The sequence below is a fragment of the Amyelois transitella genome, chromosome 3, assembly GCF_032362555.1.
Source record: "Amyelois transitella isolate CPQ chromosome 3, ilAmyTran1.1, whole genome shotgun sequence".
Lineage (NCBI taxonomy): Eukaryota > Metazoa > Arthropoda > Insecta > Lepidoptera > Pyralidae > Amyelois > Amyelois transitella.
In genome coordinates this window covers 7,042,025-7,064,454 of record NC_083506.1, presented here as the reverse complement: position 1 = coordinate 7,064,454, position 22,430 = coordinate 7,042,025, and the positions used below count along the sequence as shown (strand labels likewise).

Genomic DNA, 22,430 nt, shown 5'->3' with positions numbered 1-22,430 from the left:
TGGACACTTCAAATATATGTTGTTACATGTCAGTTAAAAGAAGATAAATAACTAGCATTTAATATTTAAAGGTCCTGCCTTGACATGAAATAAAAATTTTATATCTGTGCTTGTATAATAAAGGTGCCTTAGATTTCCGACACTTTAAAACAGGACATGGAACATCTACCCCGCATGGGATATAGACGTGACCATATGTATGTATGTAAAACAGGATAATTCCATCTCTTTCTCATAGATGACGTAAAAAGCGTCTAAGAGAATGTGCGTGCACATTCATCAAGCGCGAGCTTCCACTTGTCTGGTAGAGTAGAAAACATAGTGGGTTCGTAAGCTTCTTCTCTTTCCGTACAGATTGTAATTGGAAATACTTGGAATTCTTCTTTATGTGATGGGCTGGTGACCTGTATATATCCGAATCTCAATTCCATCATTGAGTAACCCATTGAGCTCAAGGTGGCGTTTTGGTCTTTTCGGGACTGTTAGCTCTGTCCACCCAGTAATGATAAAAAAGTTGTCAATAAAAAAATCTTCTAAATACTGCAACTTGAAAATGTATCCATATTTATAATAGGTCAATGATAAATGTACCTAACAAGTATTCGTCATTAGATACTTAACTGATAATTTAAGATAAATAAGTCTTCAGTATTTATGTTATGTATAAGATACCCAAGTACTGAAATACTATACTCGTCATTTTCTATTGTTTGGAACTAAAACCCTATGCACAGTGGATTTTCAATATAGATAATAAGTATTTTTTACCTTTTTTAATGAATCATTTTGAAGAAATCATGAGAATAGGTACATGTAGGTACACAGTTACAAAAAAAAGACAGCCCTGATTTGAATAATTTTGAACGCTGTTTATTGTGAGGAAATTTTCTTTCAAACTACAAAAACCTAGATACATTCAAAGACCATTCGATGCAAATAAATACAATGCAGATTGACTGCATTGTCTTAAAACTTTTGGAAGACTTATAGGTTAACACCACAAAAGTATTTGAATCAATTAAATAAGGCCTATATATTATGACTATACGGATATCTCTCCTTAGCTGTCCGCGATTTCAATAAATAAATGTAAGTGCTTGCTTGTCAATTTTTTGTAACTTTTCAAAACCTGATTAGAGTTTGTTAGTATGCAGTACCTACATTCAATTTAAGAAATTGATGAAAACTTTTTGTTGTACTTCCCAAAAACCGTTACGGCGTGCATCGTGGTGCGCGCGGACTTCGGAGAGGCTTTATACTCGAAGCTGCATAAATAGCAGCTTGCGGGGCAACCTGGGTTAGTTCCACACCGGCGTCTGAGAAGGTTCGTCGACATGCAGAGCTGTACATTCTTAGTCCTGGCGGCCGTCGTGGCCATGGCACTGGCAGGTTAGTGCCCCTCAGTTTTTGCCGCCATCGGTACCGATTAAGGTACACCTCTTGTTTTCCTTTTAGGAGCTCATCCGAGCAGTCTCAAAATGATTTCAATTTGTAAAATTTTTTGAGTTTTGTTTTAACCATTCAGACTTTATGTGATTCAACATTTCTCTATGAGTATTTTCATTTGTCAAATTTTTTGTTTTTATAATATTCTGTTTACGTTAATGAAGCCTAAATATACATACCTATGTATACTTAAATTATACTAAGATTGAAACATGTAACAAATAAATAAACCTAAATAATAAAATTTAATAAATGATTAATACTCAGAAGCACTTATGGATGAAACTAACTATGGAGATAAGTGCTTCTCTGGAGTATGAATCATTTCCATTAATAGAAATATTGAATAATCGGTATACCTATTGAAAAGGTAAAAATCGCAGTAATCATGACTGCCTAAGGCCACAGCACAAAAGCTCGTGTTTGATGTCGTGATTTGATGATCTCAACCTCGACCTCACTGAATTAAACGTACATAAAAAGCTAGTAACATAATAAATAAAGCATTAAAAAAATGCAAAATTTAAATAATTTTGGAATTTAAAATAAGATCTACTAGATAATGTGGAGATGTACTTTACTGTAGGTATCCCACCAAATTTTTGCTGGTTCATTTTGCCATATGTGTACTACATAAGTGGTTGTAAATAGTGAAGCTATTTTAACAGATGTGTGACCAGACTCGGTTTAAAATATATGTATTTATAAGTAATTTCTTTTCTTTTTAGGTAGGTTTATCTTATACGAACAACTTAGTTTGGATGAGATCATAGCATTAATTAAACATCGAAATCGTGTAATTGACGAGGCCGAAACAGGATGTAGGTTCTTTGTAATTCGTTATAATACACTAGCTGTGAGGTGTGTTATTTTGGGCATCATTGAAGCCCTCAAGAATGAATCATTTTCCCCATTTTTTTTTCACATTTTCCATTATTTCTTCGCTCCTAATAGTTGCAGCGTGATGTTATATAGCCTAAAGCCTTCCTCGATAAATGGTCATTTAAACACAAAGAATTTTTCAATTGGAACCAGCAGTTCCTGAGATTAGCGCGTTCAAAAAAACAAATAAACAAACTCTTCAGCTTTATAATATTAGTATAGATATTACACTGAGATGCTCTGTAACAACATATAGTGTCATTTATACCTATGATATTTTATAACCTATTATAATCACATAGAAGTAACGTATCTTTTTAGACAGATGTACCTATACGTTGTGATTATCTTATGTTATTTATGATTAGCGATTATTTTTCTAAGTTTTTGGTGTAGACGGTTAGCCAGTTGAGAGGATAAATTAATGTGGGATGCATTTAAAAAAAATTTTTGAAATCCATACGTGGATCAGGAAAGAAACAAGTGGGTTCAGGACATTTAATGTTTAATTTCTCAATAGAAACACAAAATGTTACAGTGTACTTGTAAGCTTTTGCCTTGTGGTTCCCAGCAATAAAGAATAGGACCACTCCTTACTCTTTCCCATGGATGTCGTAATTGACGACTTAGGGATAGGCTAATAAACTTGAGATTCTCCTTTTAAGCGATGGGCTTGCAACATGCCACTATTTGAATCTGAATTCCACTAAGAAAACATACAGCTGTCTGTGGCCTTTCAGCCTTTTCAAGACAGTTGGCTCTGTTTACCCTGCAAGGGATTAAGACGTGATAATATGTATGTATGTTACTTGTAAGAACTTACATAATGGACACAACACAAAGCTCCGTTATTCGACAAATGCTTATTGCATTGTAAGCATCGTAAATAGGGTTGTCAGTCTGAGAAAATTCTGATTCTGACAATCTCGTGGAAGTGCAATGATCATATTTCTAATGGGTAAAAGATCAAACCATGTGTCATCAAATTATCAATCGTGAATTTGGAAGTTGCTTCAGACAACACTTTATCTACGTAAAATAAAATGTTTAAATTTATCTATTTCTTCGTAATATTAAATTCAAAAGGTTTTTAAGTTAATAAAAGGAAAAATCACTTTAGAATAGGACCACTTCATCTTTTCCATTTCAATATGCACATTATCTAGTGCTACTTTTCTATGATCCAATATGGCTTAGATTACCCTAAAGTGGTTGCGAAGATCAGACGGGCGTCGCTCCTGAGAGGTGAGAATGTCAACGAGATAATCGCCAAGAGGGCTGAATCTATGCTGTGAACTTTTCAGAGGGCCAGTTTTACGTGCCTCGTTCGTACTACATAATCGACGCGGAAGGCCACGAGTCAGCGCCGGTGCCGCTGCGACGTCTGCGCCGCTCTCTGCAGCCCTACCCCTACTCTGCCGGAGCTAACGCTAACGCAAATGCCAACGCTGAAGCATGTAAGTCTCTTAATAACATATGTACTAGCATTTGGGAGGAGTTTCGCTCTCGTGGGTCAATTTCCCATAAATAAACTGTTTTCCTGGAGGTATATATACAATACATACGAAAAATACAAATAAAATTCAGATTTCACGAGATCACGAAATATAGTGGTCTAAAATAACATAAGTAATAATTATCTAGAGGTTTTGGGTTTGGTAGGTTATAAACATCTTTTGTTTGTTTGATTCATTACCTGTTATAACTATTTTATTAATAGGTACTATCTATTTATTAAAGCTACTCTTTATTAAGTTGTGCCGTGTGGTTCCCGGCACTATTACAAAAAAGAATAGGACCACTCCATCTCTTTCCCATGGATGTCGTAAAAGGCGACTAAGGGATAGGCTTATAAACTTAGGATTCCTCTTTTAGGCGATGGGCTAGCAACCTGTCACTATTTGAATCTCGGTTCTATCATTAAGCCAAATAGCTGAACGTGGCCATTCAGTCTTTTCAAGACTGTTGGCTCTGTCTACCCCGCAAGGGATATAGACGTGATCATATGTATGTATGTATGTATTAAGTAGTAACATAATTTAGTTTCTTCTTTCAAATTATTCTATTCATATAGAACAGATTCATACAGAAGTTAGGAGCAACTCGTTATTTGTACAGTACTTAACCTCTTATAAATTTAAACTCACAATGTATGTAAATACATTATGGCTTTTGTGTTACCAAAGAGCCATAGAAAATTTAGTTTAGTGGTCTTACTTAAGAGTGAATAATAACTACGGCCCTTGTTCAAGTACTGAAATGATTCCATGGAAAAAGAAATCATACTTAGAAAAAATATTTAACTTATTTGTAGGATCATATTGGCTTTTTTACTGGAAAAAAGTTAACGAAGCTTGCAAAAACTTGTCTTAAGAATTGTTTTAAAATAAAATTACGATTTAAACATCTCCGACCTTAGGTTGAATATAATAATACGCGCAATATTTTTTTTACATTATTCACAAATACGAGTAGAGGCCACTTCTACTCCGCTGGCAAAGTGCTATTAAAACAACAGCTACTCCGAGCTTTGAGAATGAGTCCAAATGCTAATTTGTCAGTCACAAAATATAAAATAAAAACTCAAGTTCATAGCAAGTCTTTAAGTTACTAAAAGTTCATTTTTTATACTTTTAATTGATAAAAAGTTAAATACTCAATGATTTTTTTTATTAATTCTAAAATTTTGTTTTACTAACAGTCCTTGAAGAATCGTGATCACGATTTTTTAAAAACTTAACCAACAATTATCAATGCTGACGAATTTTATGTTGAATTATGACCTCTCCTTACACCTACTCATGTAAGCTTAAAGTTTTTCAAAATCCCTCCCTATCTCAATGATTACTAGAGTTCCTTTTTATCATAAAAGTGTTATTCAGAGCAGCGAAAAAGGGGCAACATTTTGTATGCACTACATTATCTTGCCAACTACATGATCGAGTGCATGCGCATTGTGCATACATTTCACACAAATACCAAGAAGTTGAACCGTTCATGGAGTACGGTCAGCAACAAAAGCAGTTTTCAAATTACTGAGGCTAGGTTTATTGTGTGTAAGTTTGTTATTTTTTGTACTATTATAATTGTATTCGTTGAAATTTAATAAGTTTTTCAAATTTAAGACAAAAAATTATAGTATATTTGTATTTAAATGTCAAGAGAATCAAATAATATATAACATTTACATTAGAAAAATTTAAAAAAGGTTACGTAATTTATCATTATTTTATATAGAATGTAGGTAAGTACTTACACAAGACAGGTGAGGTAAACCAGTGCGCTCCGTTCATCTAACGGTACTAATACACTCACTTAGCAGGCCATCTGAACTACGGCCATAAAAAACGATTGGACTAATTGAACTTACTTTCTCAAACATCTTCAAGTATTATGACTTATCGAAATGAGCTGCAAATACCGTACGCTGCTCTCCTTTTAGATTAATGGCTGTTCACTAACAAAAATATTTAGGCGAAAATATACCTCCAGTTTTGTCGTAAAAAGAGGTGAATTGATTGAGGAGTTGTTTTCATTTCGCTGGTATTGTATATAGATAAATATCTCCTGAAATTATCTCACTATTTTGAAAATCTGTCAATTAAGAATCAGTCCATTATTGAATCCGTCTTATGTTGATTCTGTATAAACAAGACTATGATGTCCAAAATACAATCTGCCCAATGTCGACCAAATGAGCAATATCTATGTTAACAATAATATAAAACATACATGCTTCAAATTTTCTTTCCCATGTTTCATCAGCGTCAAGGGCATCTAGTTTCTGTTTTATATTTATTTTACCTATTTTATCTATTTGTTATTTATTTTACCTTTAATTATTTATTAAAGGGTACCATGAGTAATTTACTTTTTTACCCATTATTTATTATTTGTATAATTTATTTATGTATTTTTTTTCTGAATTCCAGGGGGAGGAGCGAATGCTAACGCGAATGCCAATGCCAATGCCAACGCCAGAAGTCAAGGATGGGGCGGAAATGGCGTGCCGTCCGGCTACTACGGTGCTAGCAAACCTGCTGCTTTGAAGTAAGGCCGTAAAATTTTTTTTTACTAATTTTTCTAATAACTTTACTAGGCAAAGGTAACCGCGTTTGAGCAGATTGTAACATTTTGTCGCTATTAAATTGAGAACAATAAGAATACCACATCATTGTTTAAAAATTTCAGCTGGAAAATCCCACTTCCGTCCTATATATATTATACTCGTAAATGCGAAAGTTTGTAAGGATGTGTGTGTGTGTGATTTTGTGACTCTTTCACGCAAAAATTACTCAATGGTTCTTCATGAAACTATGCAGTTATATAAATATGAATAACATAGTAAGTTAAAATTAATAGAGATTTAAGGCAGACGAAGTAGCAGCAAAAGCGACTTTGTAAACAAAATTATAACATTTTTTTTCTCCAAAAAAATATTGTCACGAGAAAATCTGGGGTGACGTTGATGTCTTTTATATGCAGCTTATTACTACGAAATATTCGATAAGTAGATAAAATATCGACTCATGTATTTTGTACTTACTACATACATAAATATATTCACGTCTATATCCCTTACGGGCTACACAGAGCCAACAGTCTCGAAGAGACTGATAGGCCACGTTCAGCTTAATTTCTATTTATTCTTTTTATTTAATTTATCCTAGAGTCATGTCCAATAGGACATAATAAAGCATAGGCTTAATAAAGCTTAATTCGATTACATTTTTAACCGACTTCTGAACCGATTTAATGCGCGTTTCGGCAGAAAGTAAGGGTACCGTTAGTAAGGGTACCTATCTTCAAACTGTTGTTTGTGAAAATAAAATCAAATAACTGCTGTAGCGATATCTCTATGCCGCAAGTCACAACAACCAAAGCGGGCGATGCTATCGGCCAATAACAGAGAAGAGTTTAATTAGCGTAAGATTCCACGGATTGGAGCATTTACACAACCTCCGATAGAACTTCGTTGGAGTCGCGGTTCCCCAGACATAGGACCTAGCCTGGCGGAAGATCTTTTGTTTGTGGTTGTCTAGCCCGAATTATCGCTCTCGCTACACTGATGTAATTTTCAGAGTACTACTACCCGTCAGACATGGCAATAGAATTTTTTTTAACGACTAGTTTATCGCTCGCAGCTCCGCCCGCGTGCAAAGTATAAGAATATAATATAATCATACTCTTTTTGCTAAGTCAACTTGGCTTCATTCATCCTCTCCACATGACCAAACCATCTTAGCATTCCATTAAGTAATTAACTTTATATTTTCCAGTCATTTATAGTAACTAACTTAATATTTTTTGTACCCAGGCACTAGACGGCGCGACGGGTAACATAGACTAACACGGTGTTGGCTCATCCATCCATCCTGCATTTTCCATCAGTTGCACCCGCGCGACCCGCGACCTGCCGCTCGTGCCCCGCCGTGCAACTGCCGGAAGACCTATATTTATTGTGATAACATTTTAATAAATTCAATTCATTGTTACGATCCATTTTTTGTGATTTAACCCGTACTTATTATATTTTATATTTATTGAAGACAGGTGAGAAGTTGTTAATGTTTTTTTCCATTTCATCCGCATTTTTAAGACGGATAGTTTTATAAATGCGAATCCGCGTTTATTGATTCAATCATTATTTAATGATCAGCTTTTCAATTTCATGATTTTCTAATGAGTAAGTTGACGGAATTACAGGTGTTTACATGGGGCTCTGAGCCTGTGTCCCGGGAGTTGATACCAATCATACGTATATGACCACTACTAAAATTGATTTGTTTTATTCACTTATCTGATAGTATTATCTATGCTCGAATTTTCCTCTTTTTTTGATTAAACGGAAACGGACATAAAATAACGTAGATTTATGAAACATTATTAAAAATATGGTCGTGTTAAATTTTTGAGAGTATTAAGATTTATAATTAAAGTAACTATTATAGTTTTCATAAGATGGTCTGGTAGCGAGAACAAAACTAGCTGCTTCTCGTTCCGTGCAAATTGTAAAAGTTTATTAAGGGAAAAACTAACAACAAGTTTATCAGTCTTTCCTTTGATTAAATTTAGATTCACTAGCAACCGCTTTTTTTGCGATTTTTTTAGGCGATGGGCTAGCTAAATGACGCTATTTAAATCTTGTAGTAATTCCATTATTATGCCATGCAGCTGAACGTGGCCTTTCAATCTTCTCGTGACTGTTGGCTATGACTCCCTGTAACTATTAGTCATCATAACTCCTGTTTAGTCCTTAGAGCAATGATGATGGTAAGGCATTATGATAATTTACAGGCGTTTAAAATAAGGCAAATGCAATAGTCTGAGGTGCGACGATTTCCAGTGTTGTCACCAAATTTCAACTCTAATGAAATTGTTGCTTCTTCGTCGTGGCTCAGTCTCGCGTATATCCTCATCTCTCTGGAGATGAGAACGGGGTTTACCTTTTGGACATGATCCTGGAAGAGTTTGTACACGAGGTGACTTCCGTCTGACCTCTGCAACTTTTACAGGGGCACGTACCTTAGATTAGATCTTCTACGTCTTTAGTCTACTTTTATGATATCCTTGAATCATTAAGTGGTCCTATTTTTAAGTGCAGAAAATCACACAGCTAAAAATAAATTGTAACTATTATATTAAAGTCAGGGTATTGTTTGTGATCCGGATAAAACAATAAAAAACATTTTATTAGATTGGTCATCAATTACATTTTAAAAAATAAAGACGTGCGTCCCGATTGCCGCCAATTTAGTATAGTTTACTATGTTTTTTATTTGCAGTGCGGGACAGTCGCGACGTCAATCTGGGCCTGTCACTGGGGCTCGCTCCGTGCTATCCAGCTCATCAGTAGGCGTGGACTCTTCGGGCAAGGGATATTATGATCAGTACACCTCCGTAGGGAACTAAATGTTGATAAATATTCTTGGCTCTTTGGAATAAGACCGCACTGCGGTTATTTTATTTTAATGACCACCATGACGGTATTGTGATTTCAGTTTCAAATACTAGATACAAAACGTAAACTAACAATAAATGTATTTATTTATTTATGCGGATGGATGAGTGTTTAAATAAAAACAAAAAATGTTAATAGGTATATTTGTTTTATTTTGTTTCTCTAATAACAATTTCGTGCATAAAATAAGACTTTATAAATACTTATTGCCTTTTGCGCTTTAATTAAGAGAGCCTCTTTGTGAATATTAAGATTACAAAAATAAATAATGTTAATTATTTAATACCCGTTTGAGAAGAGAACATTCTCGAGATTGGAAAATTCGGGAACCCTCCATTATAAAAAGTACATTATATCAATGGGTAGGGTTGGGTACTGTTTGATGATGTACCAGGAATCGTAAGACAAAAGTTAATACTAATTACTTTCTGGATTACTTATGAGGTAGGTCCAATCTGTATTGAGGTTTATTGTACTGGTATCCAGGCGCGGGCTCGGGCGCCGGCGCGGGCGCAGGTATCGGCGCTGGTATTGGCTGCGCGTTGATCGGCACCTGCGGGGGCGTGATGATCACAGCATCGTCAGTCAGACCAACATCGCGACCGAAGGGAACAGATCTCTGGGCGAATTGTTGAGGATATTGCTGGTACACAGGAGGCGCTTGATAGAATTGCGGTTGCACATTAGGAGGCGGGCCGTATTGTGTTGCTAATTCATACTGATTCGGCACCCCATATTGAGAAGGGAGCTCCATCCGTCCAAACATGTTGCCAAGGAATGGAAACTTGTTCGTCAGTGTCGCCCACCAGCCCGTGCCGCCAACTTGGTTAGATCCTTGTCCATTTCCCCAGAATAAGCGTTGTGATGGCTGCTGAAGAAAGTTCGGGTCAACGGCAACGGAGTAGGGGTCGTTTGGTCCCGTGTTGTATGGGACTTCTCTCGGTGCATAATACCCAACGGTACTACCTAAAAACAAAAGCGTAAAATTTTAACATTTCGTATAATGTAACCAAAGTACCTACCTATAATCTTTGGTCAATGAACTCATTTTATTCTTCGTCGTTATTTACAAAAAAAAACTTTTAATCCTAAATATTATGCAATATCGATCCACATTTCACGTACCCACAACACTGCACAAAAATAAAATAACGTATGCATTCATTTTCACGAGCTACTGAACCTCAACTGCGTGCCATTGTTACTCGTCTTTGCATTTATACCGCTTCTATTTGCTCCGAAAAGACGACCTTGAAATAAAATTCTCGTAACCCAATATTGGAAGTGTGAGGTAATGACGAGGTAGGGGCTCACCCAGCACCGGACGGTGTGGACAATAGGCGCGACAACTAGGTGACTCGTGCGCCGCCGCCGCCTGCGTCGTCACACAGGGTGCTCCATGCGCACGCGGCGGTCAGGACGACATGTGCACTACGCAATCGCGGCATGCCACCAGCGTGTTCAACAAGGAGTGCCGATGCAATCCCGTATTGGGTGAAATTGACTGGGTTTCACCATTATTCGTGAAGATTGATGGGCGAAATCAAAGGTGAAGTTTTTAATATGATCGTTTTTCACGAATTAAATAAAAAGTCCATCTGCACTGTTATCGTGGCCCAATCTTTATTTCGATTACACAAAGGTTTTTTAAAACGCACGTACGTTTTTCATTCCGATGTATTATGTAATTCAAAAGTTTCTGAATTAAACTTGGTATAAAAATAGTTCTTGCGCGAATTATGCCGGCAACTTCATTGTTTTCATTAAAATAAACAGAAGGTTGTTAGTAATTTCTTACCGGTTGGATTGAAAGGTAAATCTTGAAAAGAAGCACCCTATCTGAAAAGCGCTTTTACGGAAATTCTTAACTTACATTGTTAAGAATGTAACGAGTTCTTCGTTGTACCCGTATTATTTTGTCTAAAGTTAGTTGCATGATGCAAATTCGTGACACTTCTCAGTAAGGGTTGAGGAGATTAGACGTTTGATCCCTTCGTGTAAAAAAAAAATTACTTGACCTAGGACCATGGTCTAAGGCGCACCCTCTTAACTTGTTAAATAAATCAGAGCAGTTTGAGGATAGGCATTATTTTCTGAATACCACACGGGTGTACACTTAACCGCCGAGCTTGCATGAAGAGAGTTATGAATGTGGATGAAGCGAAGGAAATATGCAGAGATCGTGGCAAGTGGAAGGAGGTAGTCTCTGCCTACCCCTCCGGGAAAGAGGCGTGATTTTATGTATGTTTGTATGTACACTAAAGAAAAATATCATGATAATGTTGAGTTGATATAAGAACGTTTTAGAACCATGAAATACTTAAAGGAAATAGGAATGCTGAATTTAAGGCGTAAACTCCAAAAATCTTCAAAACTTCAACACAAATAAACCTAAACACGCTGTAAATGATGAACTTTTGTGAAAAATGCACTAATACGCGTACGTGCGTGTTTACTCAACATAATCGGCATTATTCATAAGATAACAAGTATTTGTCTTCGCCGCTTGTCACGGTATTGTGGTCCGCAGAAGCGTTTTGCGAAACATTGCTTAATACGATGCGAGCTTACGCCGTTTGGCGTAGACTTCGTACGGTATAGATAAGAAAATAAAATAATTTATCACTTCAATAAGATAGAAACAATGATTTTTTTTTCAATTTTTGGAAAAATTTTCACCTTAACAATTTTATTTAAAAGCAACAAAATCAAAAGCAGGTTGAAAATAGTCGCTAAGAGTTTTTAATTTTTTAAGGAATCACTTCTGTAAATCTTTAGATCTACATCTAATCTTATCTGTATATCTAACCAGCTTAAAGTTTATGATTAGCATTAGGGAAAGTGGTCACTGGCCATCGCAGGTCAAGTGGCGATCGCAACGCCTGTGGTCTGTTGTTTGGTGACAAATTGCATTGGTATGGTGATTTATTTTAATTATTTATTATGTCTCGGCATATCAAATTCTGTATTGCATTTTGCCAACACGAACATAAATAACAATGTTTTAGTAATATTGCCAAATATATAAATAGTCTGTGAAACGATTTCCGATTTAACTTTCTATATAATTATCTTCTGGTTCAGTTAACTAGAAGGTTCGTTCGGTATTAATTCAGAACATGTGTGAAAATCAATGTATATAATAAGACAGTATTTGTTTGGAATTTTTGTCTGTCTTTCTGGTAAGTTATAACTTCGAAACTTATCATCGGTTTGAACGTGGTTTTCACAAGTGTATTACACATAACTAGGAGTCTTGTCAAAACTTTGTTTCGTCAAAATCGGTTAAGAAAAAGAAAGGTATGGTCAGTTGAAAATTTACTTCAACCACTGCTTAAAGACTATTAAACATAATTGGATGCGGTTTAGATAAACGTAAGTATTCAATTACAACCCTGTGATAGGATGCGTCTACTGTCTTCTAGACAATCGCGATACTTACTATGTAGGTATGTTAGTATTGTCAGTTTCATGTCGTAGCAATTTAATGGTTATATAAAATCGGCACGGGAAAAGGATACTATAGAATTATTTTTAATTCTATTACAGGTCTGAATAATTGTATTTTCCACAGGGCGAAGCCTCAGGCTACAGCTAGTCTCTAAATAACTCAGTGTAAATAATAGATTTTAGTATTACAGAGCTAGAACAAGTTGAATCAAACTGCTAACCATTCATAAATTTATGTCAATTCAGTTATCGCATAAAGCATTGTATTACAAGGCATAATCTCATAAAACTATAAGTATTTAGAACCTAGATACTGGGTCTATTCAATTTCCAGGAATAAGTGAATGTGTTTTGGCATTAGTATGTGTGTCCACGACAAATTCTAGATTAGCATTCGCAGTACTTATTGGTTACGCATTTCGTATTTACGAGCACCCAAATTGCAGTTGGTTGCATCGCAGACTATTATTCAGTACGAGGTTATCATAATATTTATTTTCTTCTATGTAAACCAAAAATAGATTGTTCGTATGGACGAAGAATCCTACTACTATTATAAAGGCGAAAGTTTGTATGGATGTTTGTTACTCTTTCACGCAAAAACTACTGAACCGATTACCATGAAATTTGGTATGTAGGTAGCTGAAGACCCAGAATAACACATAGGCTACTTTTTATCCCAGAGTTCCCGCGGGATTGATAGGGTTTCCATGCGGACGAAGTCGCGGGCGGCCTCTAGTATTACAATACAAATGTTATATGATAAAATTCTGCCATCAGGTTACTTCCTCTTTCACTTCTTTTTAATATCGGTATTATGCTGTACTAGTAACATTTTCTATTTACGAGTTTATGTGAAATAGAATTTACTCCCGTAGAAACTTCAAAAATATCTCCTAAACCAATGATGACGGTATCACTGCTGTTGTCAAACTTTTACAAAAGCCGTTGTTTGGTTTCGACTGCGCGTAGATAGATATGTCAGTCACCTTTGCCTTATTATAACATACAGAAGATAAGATATACAAGATTTGGTATTTACAATATTTCTTAACAACATGAACTTTTCGCATACTGAGGACAATAAAACATGTCAAAAACAACCCATAAAAAGAATGACTATTCACATAATTATTTAATATGTACTAGGTAAATGGCTGTAGGCGACAGGAAATATAGAAGTTAATTTTAATATTGACAATATAAATGTGATCATCATGTGGTCCATCGGTCACGACGACATGGTATAACTATAGTATTATAATCCGATCAAGTCACATGCGGTATCATATACAGTGATAAGTAAAAATTTTAACGTTTCATTGTCATAGGTACATTTATTAAATGATTCAACCCTTATAGCCACTTTTACCACTTCTTCTCGCTATGCAGGTATATGTTTGAATGATAATAAATCTGTGCTCCGGCGTAGATTCCTTACGCCAATATCAAAAAGCTGGATATATTCCTGTACCTATTTAGTTTTCAGATATTTGTTTAGGGTTCAAAGTGTATTCAGTAATTTGTGATTATGTTCGAAGAGAAAAGAAAGAAAAACGGTAAAAGTATTTGGCGCATAAGATAAGTATAAGGTTAGCCAAATGTTAAAGTGTTTGTCTTTCAAATTTACCAGCATACTACTGTACTACTACGTAATTTTTGCACACCTTTACCAAAATACACAGACGGAATTATCAATTAGATATGCAATCAAAAGATTTATGTATTATTTTTATCATTTGGTGTGTAATTACACTTAAATGTATGGAACAAAAAATAAACTTTGGACGCGCAAAAAGTAAAACAATCTGTATACTTAATGGTTTTTAAATTAATTTACATGATTTGTGTAAGATTACACAGTCGATGATAAAAGAGTTCCAGAAAAAAAAACTATGTGTACTTTAGATAATAGCGCAGTGTATACATAGATTTAGTTCAAGATATGAAATGACCCTGACAAGCCTTCGTGAATAATACGAGTGGGTGAGGATAGACTTTGTTAGTCAGCCCTTCTAACGAACTCCTTTCGTTATGTTGGCCGGTCTTTAGTAATTATTCGCGAATAGTTTGAATAGGCACTGAAATCCCGTATTTTTGGTTTCAACCGGTGGCCGGTACATTTCTGACCAGTGGCGAAGTCCCAGGATTCAAGGGCCGTGACAAGAATGCATGCTGAACAAATTACTTACAGTTCTTACGGTCGCTTTAACATAAAATAAATTTAAGTCGGTATTGTACGTTTAGAATAAATAAGAATAAAGAATTATGCATTTTATAGTTCCGTTTTTGTTTTCATGACTCATTGATTCAATGTGATATTCCCACAAGCTAAAGTAGATTTGACCGTCAACTGTTACAACTCCATTCTATAAACAAAGGCTCAATTTAATATTCACAAGGTAAATTATATTAAAATTTGTCTCAATTCAATGTTTCCCGGACACAGCAATGACATCACTTATTTAACGACTAAACTCTTATGCATGCGAAACATTTTCACTATGAATTCTAAATATCACATTATTGCTTTTTGAATGTTTATGTTTTCATATTTGTGAAAATTGGTTTTTTAATATGATTATCTACGTGAAGAATGATTAGTGGACTGAATTAATGAAGTAATTTTTTTACACCAAAACCCACAGTACAGTCAATAAATTGTTTAATCAGAGAACTGTATAATTATTAAAGAGTCGCAGGTACAAATATTTGAATTTGCTTAGATGTGACTTGTTCATAAATAATTTCCAGTACCTACATGCGTGATCATCTGTAGTGTATACCACCTAGTCGTGAGACAATGGCTGGGGGCGACGATTGTATCAGCAGAATATGAATACGACTAATGGGATTTATTCGCAATGAGATGATCATCTGTCCTTAGAAGGACGCACGTAATAAGAGTAACCGCAACTTGTATGAGATTATAAAGTTAAATGAACTCCATTAAATCATTATAATTCTTTGATCGTTCTTTTATATTCTTTAAAAGGATAATAGGTTAAAGGTATTTAGAAATAACACGTGATGTTCTTTGTCACTTTATGCCTAGTTGGTATCACGTTTTTACTCTACCGTGACGGGGCGAGTAGTTTATAAAATTTATACTCGTATATAATAGTAACAATGTATCATATAGACAAAAGTGTTTATAAGCCGATCAAAGCATGAAAGTTGGCAGAAAATTAAATTTTCAATAATGTAAACATCGGTTTAATTAAACCAATGCTTATCATTATCAGATGATTGCTCGCTCCTACCTCAATACATTAGCCTTATTTAAGTCTATTTTTGAATAAAACCAGTTATAATGAGAAATATTTATTTTAAGTGTTTATTAATCTAAAGATAATGATATCACAATAATGTTATTAATTTATTTTTCTACTTAACCATAATATCAAGTCTTCTCGTAGCGAAAATATATTTACTCGTTAGATTTATCGCCCGTAACCTGAAACAAATAAATAATTTTTTTGATAAGTATTTCATCAACATACCTAAACGATGGGTAAATTTATGTGAGGAAAAATATATATTTACCGGAAAAATGTCTAGATTTTAATTCGTTCGTAATCTACATTGCTCAGTGTCTCGTTCGTTAAACTTTGTAAGTTATTTATTTCAGCTAATCACGATTGGATGATAATAATGCAGCCGGTTATTGTATTTTGATAAAGCTCCAAGATAGCTGATTTCTAATTATTATCTATAACCAATTTAATAATTACATTACAATACTATATGTAACTATATAGTAGTAAATATCTACTAGCATAAATATTACCACATAGGCTACTTTATTTCAGTAAATTGCCACGGGGGCGAAGTTTCGGGCTTAAGTGGCTTATAAGCCACTTAAGCCCGAAACTTCGCCCCCGTGCATGCATATGCATTCATAAAATGTGATATTTAACCTACCTCCCTTTGTGGCGGATCCAGCAACAGAGTGGGCTGAAGCTGAACTGCTGGCAAAGCTTCCTCCTAATGCAAAAGAGCTTGCCCCAGCACCACTTATAGCCCGGGCTACACTGTGAGCCGCAGCCCCCGCCGCGTTCACTCCATTATGGAGCTTGTCCAAGAGGCCAGTCTTTGATAAACCTCCAGCCAAAGCAAAGTTTCCAAAATTAGAGCCATGTCCAGTAGACTCACAGCCACCATCACAACCACTAGCTTTGTTATATCCGGCTCCATAGTTTCCACTACCAAATGTACCGGAATTAGCCGTAGCAACGGCTCCAGATAGAGTTCCGTAGCCATTGTTCAATTTATGACCGCTGGTAGTGGGTGTATCAAAAGTTCCTAAAGAGACTGCTGTTGGATGATTAGAACCAGCTATTGCTGCGGTATTACTTATTTTTCCGCCATCATACGGCTTTAGTATTCCTGGTGGTCCACCAAAACCTCCTGTATAAACAATCGCTTCACTACCAGCAGCCGCTGCGGCAAAAGTACCACTTGCGGTATTACCTTGCCCATTATTAATTACGTCAGGTTTGGGTTCACAATTGCCTGACGAACAAGATCCCGAAGTTATACCAGAAGGTAAATCATGTTTATTACCAAAAATACTGCTTTCTGATTGTGTGTCACAGATTCCGTTTGAACACTGAGATAATCCTTGGTCTTTACTACTTGATGCTAGTTGATGAGAAGGAGCAGTATATTCAAAGGGTTTGAGAATTCCTGGAGGCCCTCCAAACCCACCAGTATATAATTGTTCTTTGTTAGTATTTGGCTTATAGGCGTTGAATATTGAAGATTGGGAATTAGCTCCAGCTGCTGCATTGGCATTAGATACTGTATGACTTATGGTACTACTAGGTTGACTTGGTGTTGAAGGAATGGACGATGGAACGAATGGTTCAGGTTTCATATTACCTCCAGCTGTTCCCAAAGCCACATAATCGGGCAAATTATTTGAGGGATTTGTAGATGTGGGATGTGCTTGATGTAATATAGTTTGTGTCGGATAACTAGGACAGTTGCCGAAAGCGCAGCCGGCTGAAATTTTATTAGGTACAGTGGGTTTTCCTCCTTGGGATAATGGTCCTGTCGAACTAAATAAATTGTTGTCATTATTTTTGGGGGGTACGTGAGATCCAGAAGATAAAACATTAGATGTTGGTGTAGATGTATAGAAAGCACAGTTTCCAGATGGACAAGAAGGTACATTAAAGGGTGCTGGTTTCTGGTACCCAGGAGAACCAAAACTTCCATCATGGGAAGTGGGATTATTTCCACATGTCCCTGAAATACAATCAGGTGTGCTACTTGCAGCAAGATTAGGAAATTTAGATGCAAGAGGATATGAAGATGGATAATTGGCACAGTTACCAGAAGCACAGTTAAGTGGCTTGTTTGGTAATATGTTCTGTGGATAACTGGGAAGTCTAGGATAAGAAGAAGAATCCAAATTGTGACTTGAAGGATAACTGTTACATGACCCTGATTGGCAAGGGCTAATTCCGGTAAGAAAAGGTGATGGAGAGTAACTAGGAACTGATGGTTTTGTAGTTAGTTGATCAGAAGGATGATTTCCACAATTACCAAAAGCGCAGTTTGATGATTGTGGAGTTGGTGTAGGACTGTAAGTAAGGGTCTGTTGAGTAGGAATTTGGCTATCCAATTTTCCGGCTGCACTTGACACGTGTCCTTGTGAATTAGGTGTTTCTGGTTGTGATGTAAAGGTATTGGAAGGATTACAATTCCCGTAAGGGCAATTTCCATTCGACGAAGGCTTGTGAGAATAACTAGGAATTGTAGGTTTTAACGAACCAGAAGCTGAAGGAAACCTTTCACAGTTTCCCGAAGCACAGTTAGGTGAATAATTGAATCCCGAAGACTTACTTGGAAAAAGTGGTACACCAGGAACATTTATATCAGATCCGGATTGATAAGAAGGGCGGCTACCACAGTTTCCAGTTGTACACTTTTCGGGGGTGTTGGGGGAAAATGTTTGAGAATAATCAGGATTTTTAGGTAGCGCAGGAATTGAATTGGAAGGATTGCCACAATTTCCTAAAGCACAATTTGACGTTGGATAAATATTATTATTGCCCTTTTGGTCAAATTGATTTTGAGTATAGTTGTGTTTTATTGTTTGTAAGTCTTTGTTTGAATAACAACTGGGTGAATTACATGATGGTATCGCTATTCCAGCTGGGATATTCTGTGGCTGCGAATTGATTTGTGTGGGATATTTTGGTGATACTACATTTTCACAATATGCTCCTGCGCAATGGCTTTTTTCTAAAGACAGATTTGGTGTCGTTGACTTTGGCCCTTCTAATTGTGTACTTGGTGATTTGCAGTTTGGGTATATACAAGTTTCTTCTTTGGGAGCAGTTAAGTCAATTGCTGGTTTACTAGGAGTCACACCATTAATAGGCTTTGTATTTTGCGCTTCATTTTGATTAAAAACATTTGATTTTGAATACCCGGGTTTATTGTTTGGAGATGATGAATCACAACGCCCATCTTTACAAGTATCTTCGGATACTTGTGATGTGATAGTATTTTTTTTTGCAGCCTCAGAAAAAATATTAGAATCATGTGAGAATGTTGACGTACTTGTTATACTAACAGGAATATCGTTTGGTCCGTAATCCCGTTCAGGAGTTGTAGGAGATCCATCTTCACATTTTCCAGTTGAACATTTTACATTTGAACTAATACCACTTGCTGTGGAAACGGACGGTACTTGTGATCCACATTGACCTGAAGCACAGTTCCTATTATCGTTGGCATCGACATATGCTGGAATAGAGGGGTAAGGAGAATTTTCAATAGAAGAACCTGTACTACAACGACCCGATTCACATTTATGTTCAGGCGAAGATGGTTCGGATTTTGATTCACATTTACCAGATGTACATTGTTTATTATCTTTACAACTGAGTCCTGTACATTGAGGTTTTTTCCCTGGACAAACATCATTTGTACATGGTCCATGTACACTATCTTGAGAATCGATGTACGATCCTGCAAAAGCTCCAGCTGCAGCGCTAGACTTTACTACATTGCCAGATTGTAGACCATCTCCGGTGGACCCTGTTGACCCTTGAGGATTATTTGTTTTATTATGGTCACTTTGACATCCACCTAGGCAGCCTCCAAACCCTGTTAAACCCAGGTTGTTTAACCCAAATCCACCAGCCCCCGAACCACTGAAGCTAAAAGAGCTGGAACTCGAGCTTGCGCTGGATGAAGCGAAGCTGGATGAAGAAGACTTTGAGAAGCTGCCTGAAAATCCAGGTCCACTTTGTGTACTCAATGGTAATCCAATGCCACCAAAAGTGCCTGCCGCAGCTCCTGCTTCGGCTGTAAAGAAATGAAAATCAAAATAATAATGGATAAAATAAATAAAGTAAAAAAATCTTAGTATTCTTTATTTAGGGTTGGTTATCTTAAACGATGATCTCTTTTCCGAACATTCCTAAAAGTACTAACCTAGTCGGGGGTTAGGGTAGGAACGTGAAAAAAAAATTCGAACGTTACCTCCAACTGTTTTGAATGTTTTTACATGGTATTAAATTCATAACACATTCAATTGAATACCCATCATTATCAATTAAGGATCCGAGCACACCCAGCAAGAGGGCTATTCATGAACACTAATAATACATATTGTTTTATCAGCGTCCGTAAACAGCACCGCAGGTCATTAGCGCATATTAATTTATCAGATGCTTTTGTTACGCTATAAAGATATCATCTGATTTTAAGATTAATGAATTAAATAAGTAAAGCATCTGAATTGAAAAATAATCTCTGTTCAAAAATCCAAAATAAACTCTGTTTTAACAAAACAACCAACGATCATATTTCGAAAATTCGTGATCAACTGAACTGGATGCCTATCAGAGCTCGCCGAAATCTCCATATTCTCTCTTTGCAGTTTAATGTTCTTTTGTTCTTTTCAATCTTTCTTTCCCTTCGTATCTTTGCGAAAAAATCGTCTAAGATCCTACAATAAACTTCTTCTTCGTGTTCCTTTACACTCTTCCCATTTCTACTCTAAATCTTTCTCCATAAAGACTGCAAAACTATGGAATTATTTCCCCTGAGACACTAAAAAGACACAGACCCTCAACATACTCGTGTTAAAAAAAATGTATTTAAGTTCCTGTCCATTTGAGCAACTAGATCGAACGTCAAGCAAAATTATGTTAGTTTATGTACGTTCATTCATTAATATTTTATACATACCTATGTACTCGTATATATTTAGTGGGTAGGTATATGTCTATTATTTTTATTTCTGTTAGTATTTTATTCTATTGTTGCTAAAAACACAGTGATTTGCCGCTTTTTTACTTATTTATCTAGTTCCTGTATTGTTTGCCTGTTCACTGGAAGAGATCCCTTCATGGGAAAAGTCCGCATTGCCAGTGATTTATTTATTTTATAACTATGTACTATTTCTTGTAACTGTGTAAATATCTGTCCAATAAAGATATTACAAACAAACAAACAACCACTTACACCCACGTTAAGATCTTACTGAATTGGCAACCTGCTTATTTAAAAGTGTAGAAAACAAAAACACAAAAACACGCGGGAGCATTGTAAAATATTCTTATGAATACATACTAGAATACGAATATACATATATTATTATCTCTCCTCCCCCGCATATAGGAGTAAAATAGTAAATACTAATTGGCTGATCGAAACTTTACTGTTATTGTTTATCGTCTTCATATTACTCGTAGAAAACAGTTACAAACAGATTAACAAATGGGCGGATGAACTCAAGGGACAGTCGATTCATCATCGATTGTGAGAAAAGATTAAGATTGCATTTAAAATGACACATAGAACTCATATGCTTACTTTAAGTTATATTCCATCTGTCAGTGATAAATGTTTGACTTACCTCTTGCCATAGCACCTCCCTTAACGCCATACCCGTGGGGGGTGGCTTTCACCGCCAGCAAGCTTGCAAATGTAAACACTACCACACACTTCAGCTCCATCGCTACGAAGCTCCTATATTCTAATGTTGGGGTTCAGCTACACGCTGCCTTTATAAACCGATACACAAATAGATACACTGTAATACAACAAAAAACAGGTTGGCAGTTACCGCGAATCAGAGGCTGTATTAGCGTAGGCAGCTCGCGTTGTTTCCCGTCCTATCATAATGTAGTAAGTACGTACTTACCGCAGTGCCAGTGCTACGTACACCGAAATATTTATTACGCGTTATAAGCATTCTCCAAAGATTAGGTACCTACTTATGTTCTTGGGGAAACACGCTCGATGGAGATTCAGATCCGCTACGCGCTATATCATTGTTTTATTCGATGCGTGTAAGATACTAAGTTAGGCCGGAATATTCGTACCATATGAAAAATTATAATCAATTTGTATTGAAAAACCCAAAAAAAATTAAACTTGTAAACAAAACTGTGTGTGTAAGTTGTTGATGTTAACTACAAATATTGAAATTATGTCCCTACACTAATTTTAGACGAATAATGTTAAGATTTTCTATCCCTAAAACGATGCGTATAACATATTTATAATTTTATTTACTACTAGCTGTTGCTCGCGACTTCGTCCGCGTAAATTTCGAGTTGAACCTTGATCAGTCAGATTCAGATAAACAGACAAAAAAATGAAAAAAAATCTATCTCAGTCAAAATACGAAATGTACAGACAAAATATTTTTACCGTTTTA

The 22,430-nt window shown here is 35.9% G+C and overlaps 3 protein-coding genes across 5 annotated transcripts; 1 reads left to right on the top strand and 2 right to left on the bottom strand.

The window, feature by feature from the left end:
- Positions 1 to 1,313: 1,313 nt before the first annotated feature.
- LOC106135452 (uncharacterized) lies at positions 1,314 to 9,422 on the top strand. The gene is made up of 4 exons (XM_013335745.2): positions 1,314 to 1,389; positions 3,633 to 3,785; positions 6,261 to 6,378; positions 9,114 to 9,422. The coding sequence occupies exons 1-4, from the start codon at positions 1,335 to 1,337 to the stop codon at positions 9,238 to 9,240; spliced, it is 453 nt and encodes a 150-aa protein (XP_013191199.2). The 5' UTR covers positions 1,314 to 1,334; the 3' UTR covers positions 9,241 to 9,422.
- On the bottom strand, positions 7,148 to 21,871 carry LOC106135536 (mucin-5AC). 3 transcript variants are annotated; one of them, XM_060950206.1, is made up of 4 exons: positions 21,624 to 21,871; positions 16,664 to 20,065; positions 16,169 to 16,196; positions 7,148 to 7,158 (listed from the first exon to the last, which is right to left on the bottom strand). In XM_060950206.1, the coding sequence occupies exons 1-3, from the start codon at positions 21,721 to 21,723 to the stop codon at positions 16,183 to 16,185; spliced, it is 3,516 nt and encodes a 1,171-aa protein (XP_060806189.1). In that variant the 5' UTR covers positions 21,724 to 21,871; the 3' UTR covers positions 7,148 to 7,158; positions 16,169 to 16,182. The 3 variants fall into 3 exon arrangements, with proteins under 3 accessions (XP_060806189.1, XP_013191335.2, XP_013191336.2); XM_013335881.2 differs by lacking the exon at positions 7,148 to 7,158 and having other exon boundaries at positions 16,048 to 16,196; XM_013335882.2 differs by lacking the exons at positions 7,148 to 7,158; positions 16,169 to 16,196 and adding an exon at positions 16,245 to 16,451.
- On the bottom strand, positions 9,421 to 10,634 carry LOC106135451 (E1A-binding protein p400). Its single transcript, XM_013335744.2, has 2 exons — positions 10,415 to 10,634; positions 9,421 to 10,255 (listed from the first exon to the last, which is right to left on the bottom strand). The coding sequence occupies exons 1-2, from the start codon at positions 10,452 to 10,454 to the stop codon at positions 9,723 to 9,725; spliced, it is 573 nt and encodes a 190-aa protein (XP_013191198.2). The 5' UTR covers positions 10,455 to 10,634; the 3' UTR covers positions 9,421 to 9,722.
- Positions 21,872 to 22,430: the final 559 nt, after the last annotated feature.

What these genes read in the sequence shown, in the direction of transcription:
- LOC106135452 (XM_013335745.2), top strand. Translation starts at nt 1,335, where the DNA reads ATGCAGAGCTGTACATTCTTAGTCCTGGCGGCCGTCGTGGCCATGGCA. An exon ending in CGTGGCCATGGCACTGGCAG is followed by an intron (nt 1,390 to 3,632) that starts GTTAGTGCCCCT and finishes TGAACTTTTCAG; the next exon opens with AGGGCCAGTTTTACGTGCCT. An exon ending in AAATGCCAACGCTGAAGCAT is followed by an intron (nt 3,786 to 6,260) that starts GTAAGTCTCTTA and finishes TCTGAATTCCAG; the next exon opens with GGGGAGGAGCGAATGCTAAC.
- LOC106135536 (XM_060950206.1), bottom strand. Translation starts at nt 21,723, where the DNA reads ATGGAGCTGAAGTGTGTGGTAGTGTTTACATTTGCAAGCTTGCTGGCG. An exon ending in GGGAGGTGCTATGGCAAGAG is followed by an intron (nt 20,066 to 21,623) that starts GTAAGTCAAACA and finishes ATTTCTTTACAG; the next exon opens with CCGAAGCAGGAGCTGCGGCA.
- LOC106135451 (XM_013335744.2), bottom strand. Translation starts at nt 10,454, where the DNA reads ATGAATGCATACGTTATTTTATTTTTGTGCAGTGTTGTGG. An exon ending in ATTTTTGTGCAGTGTTGTGG is followed by an intron (nt 10,256 to 10,414) that starts GTACGTGAAATG and finishes TTTTGTTTTTAG; the next exon opens with GTAGTACCGTTGGGTATTAT.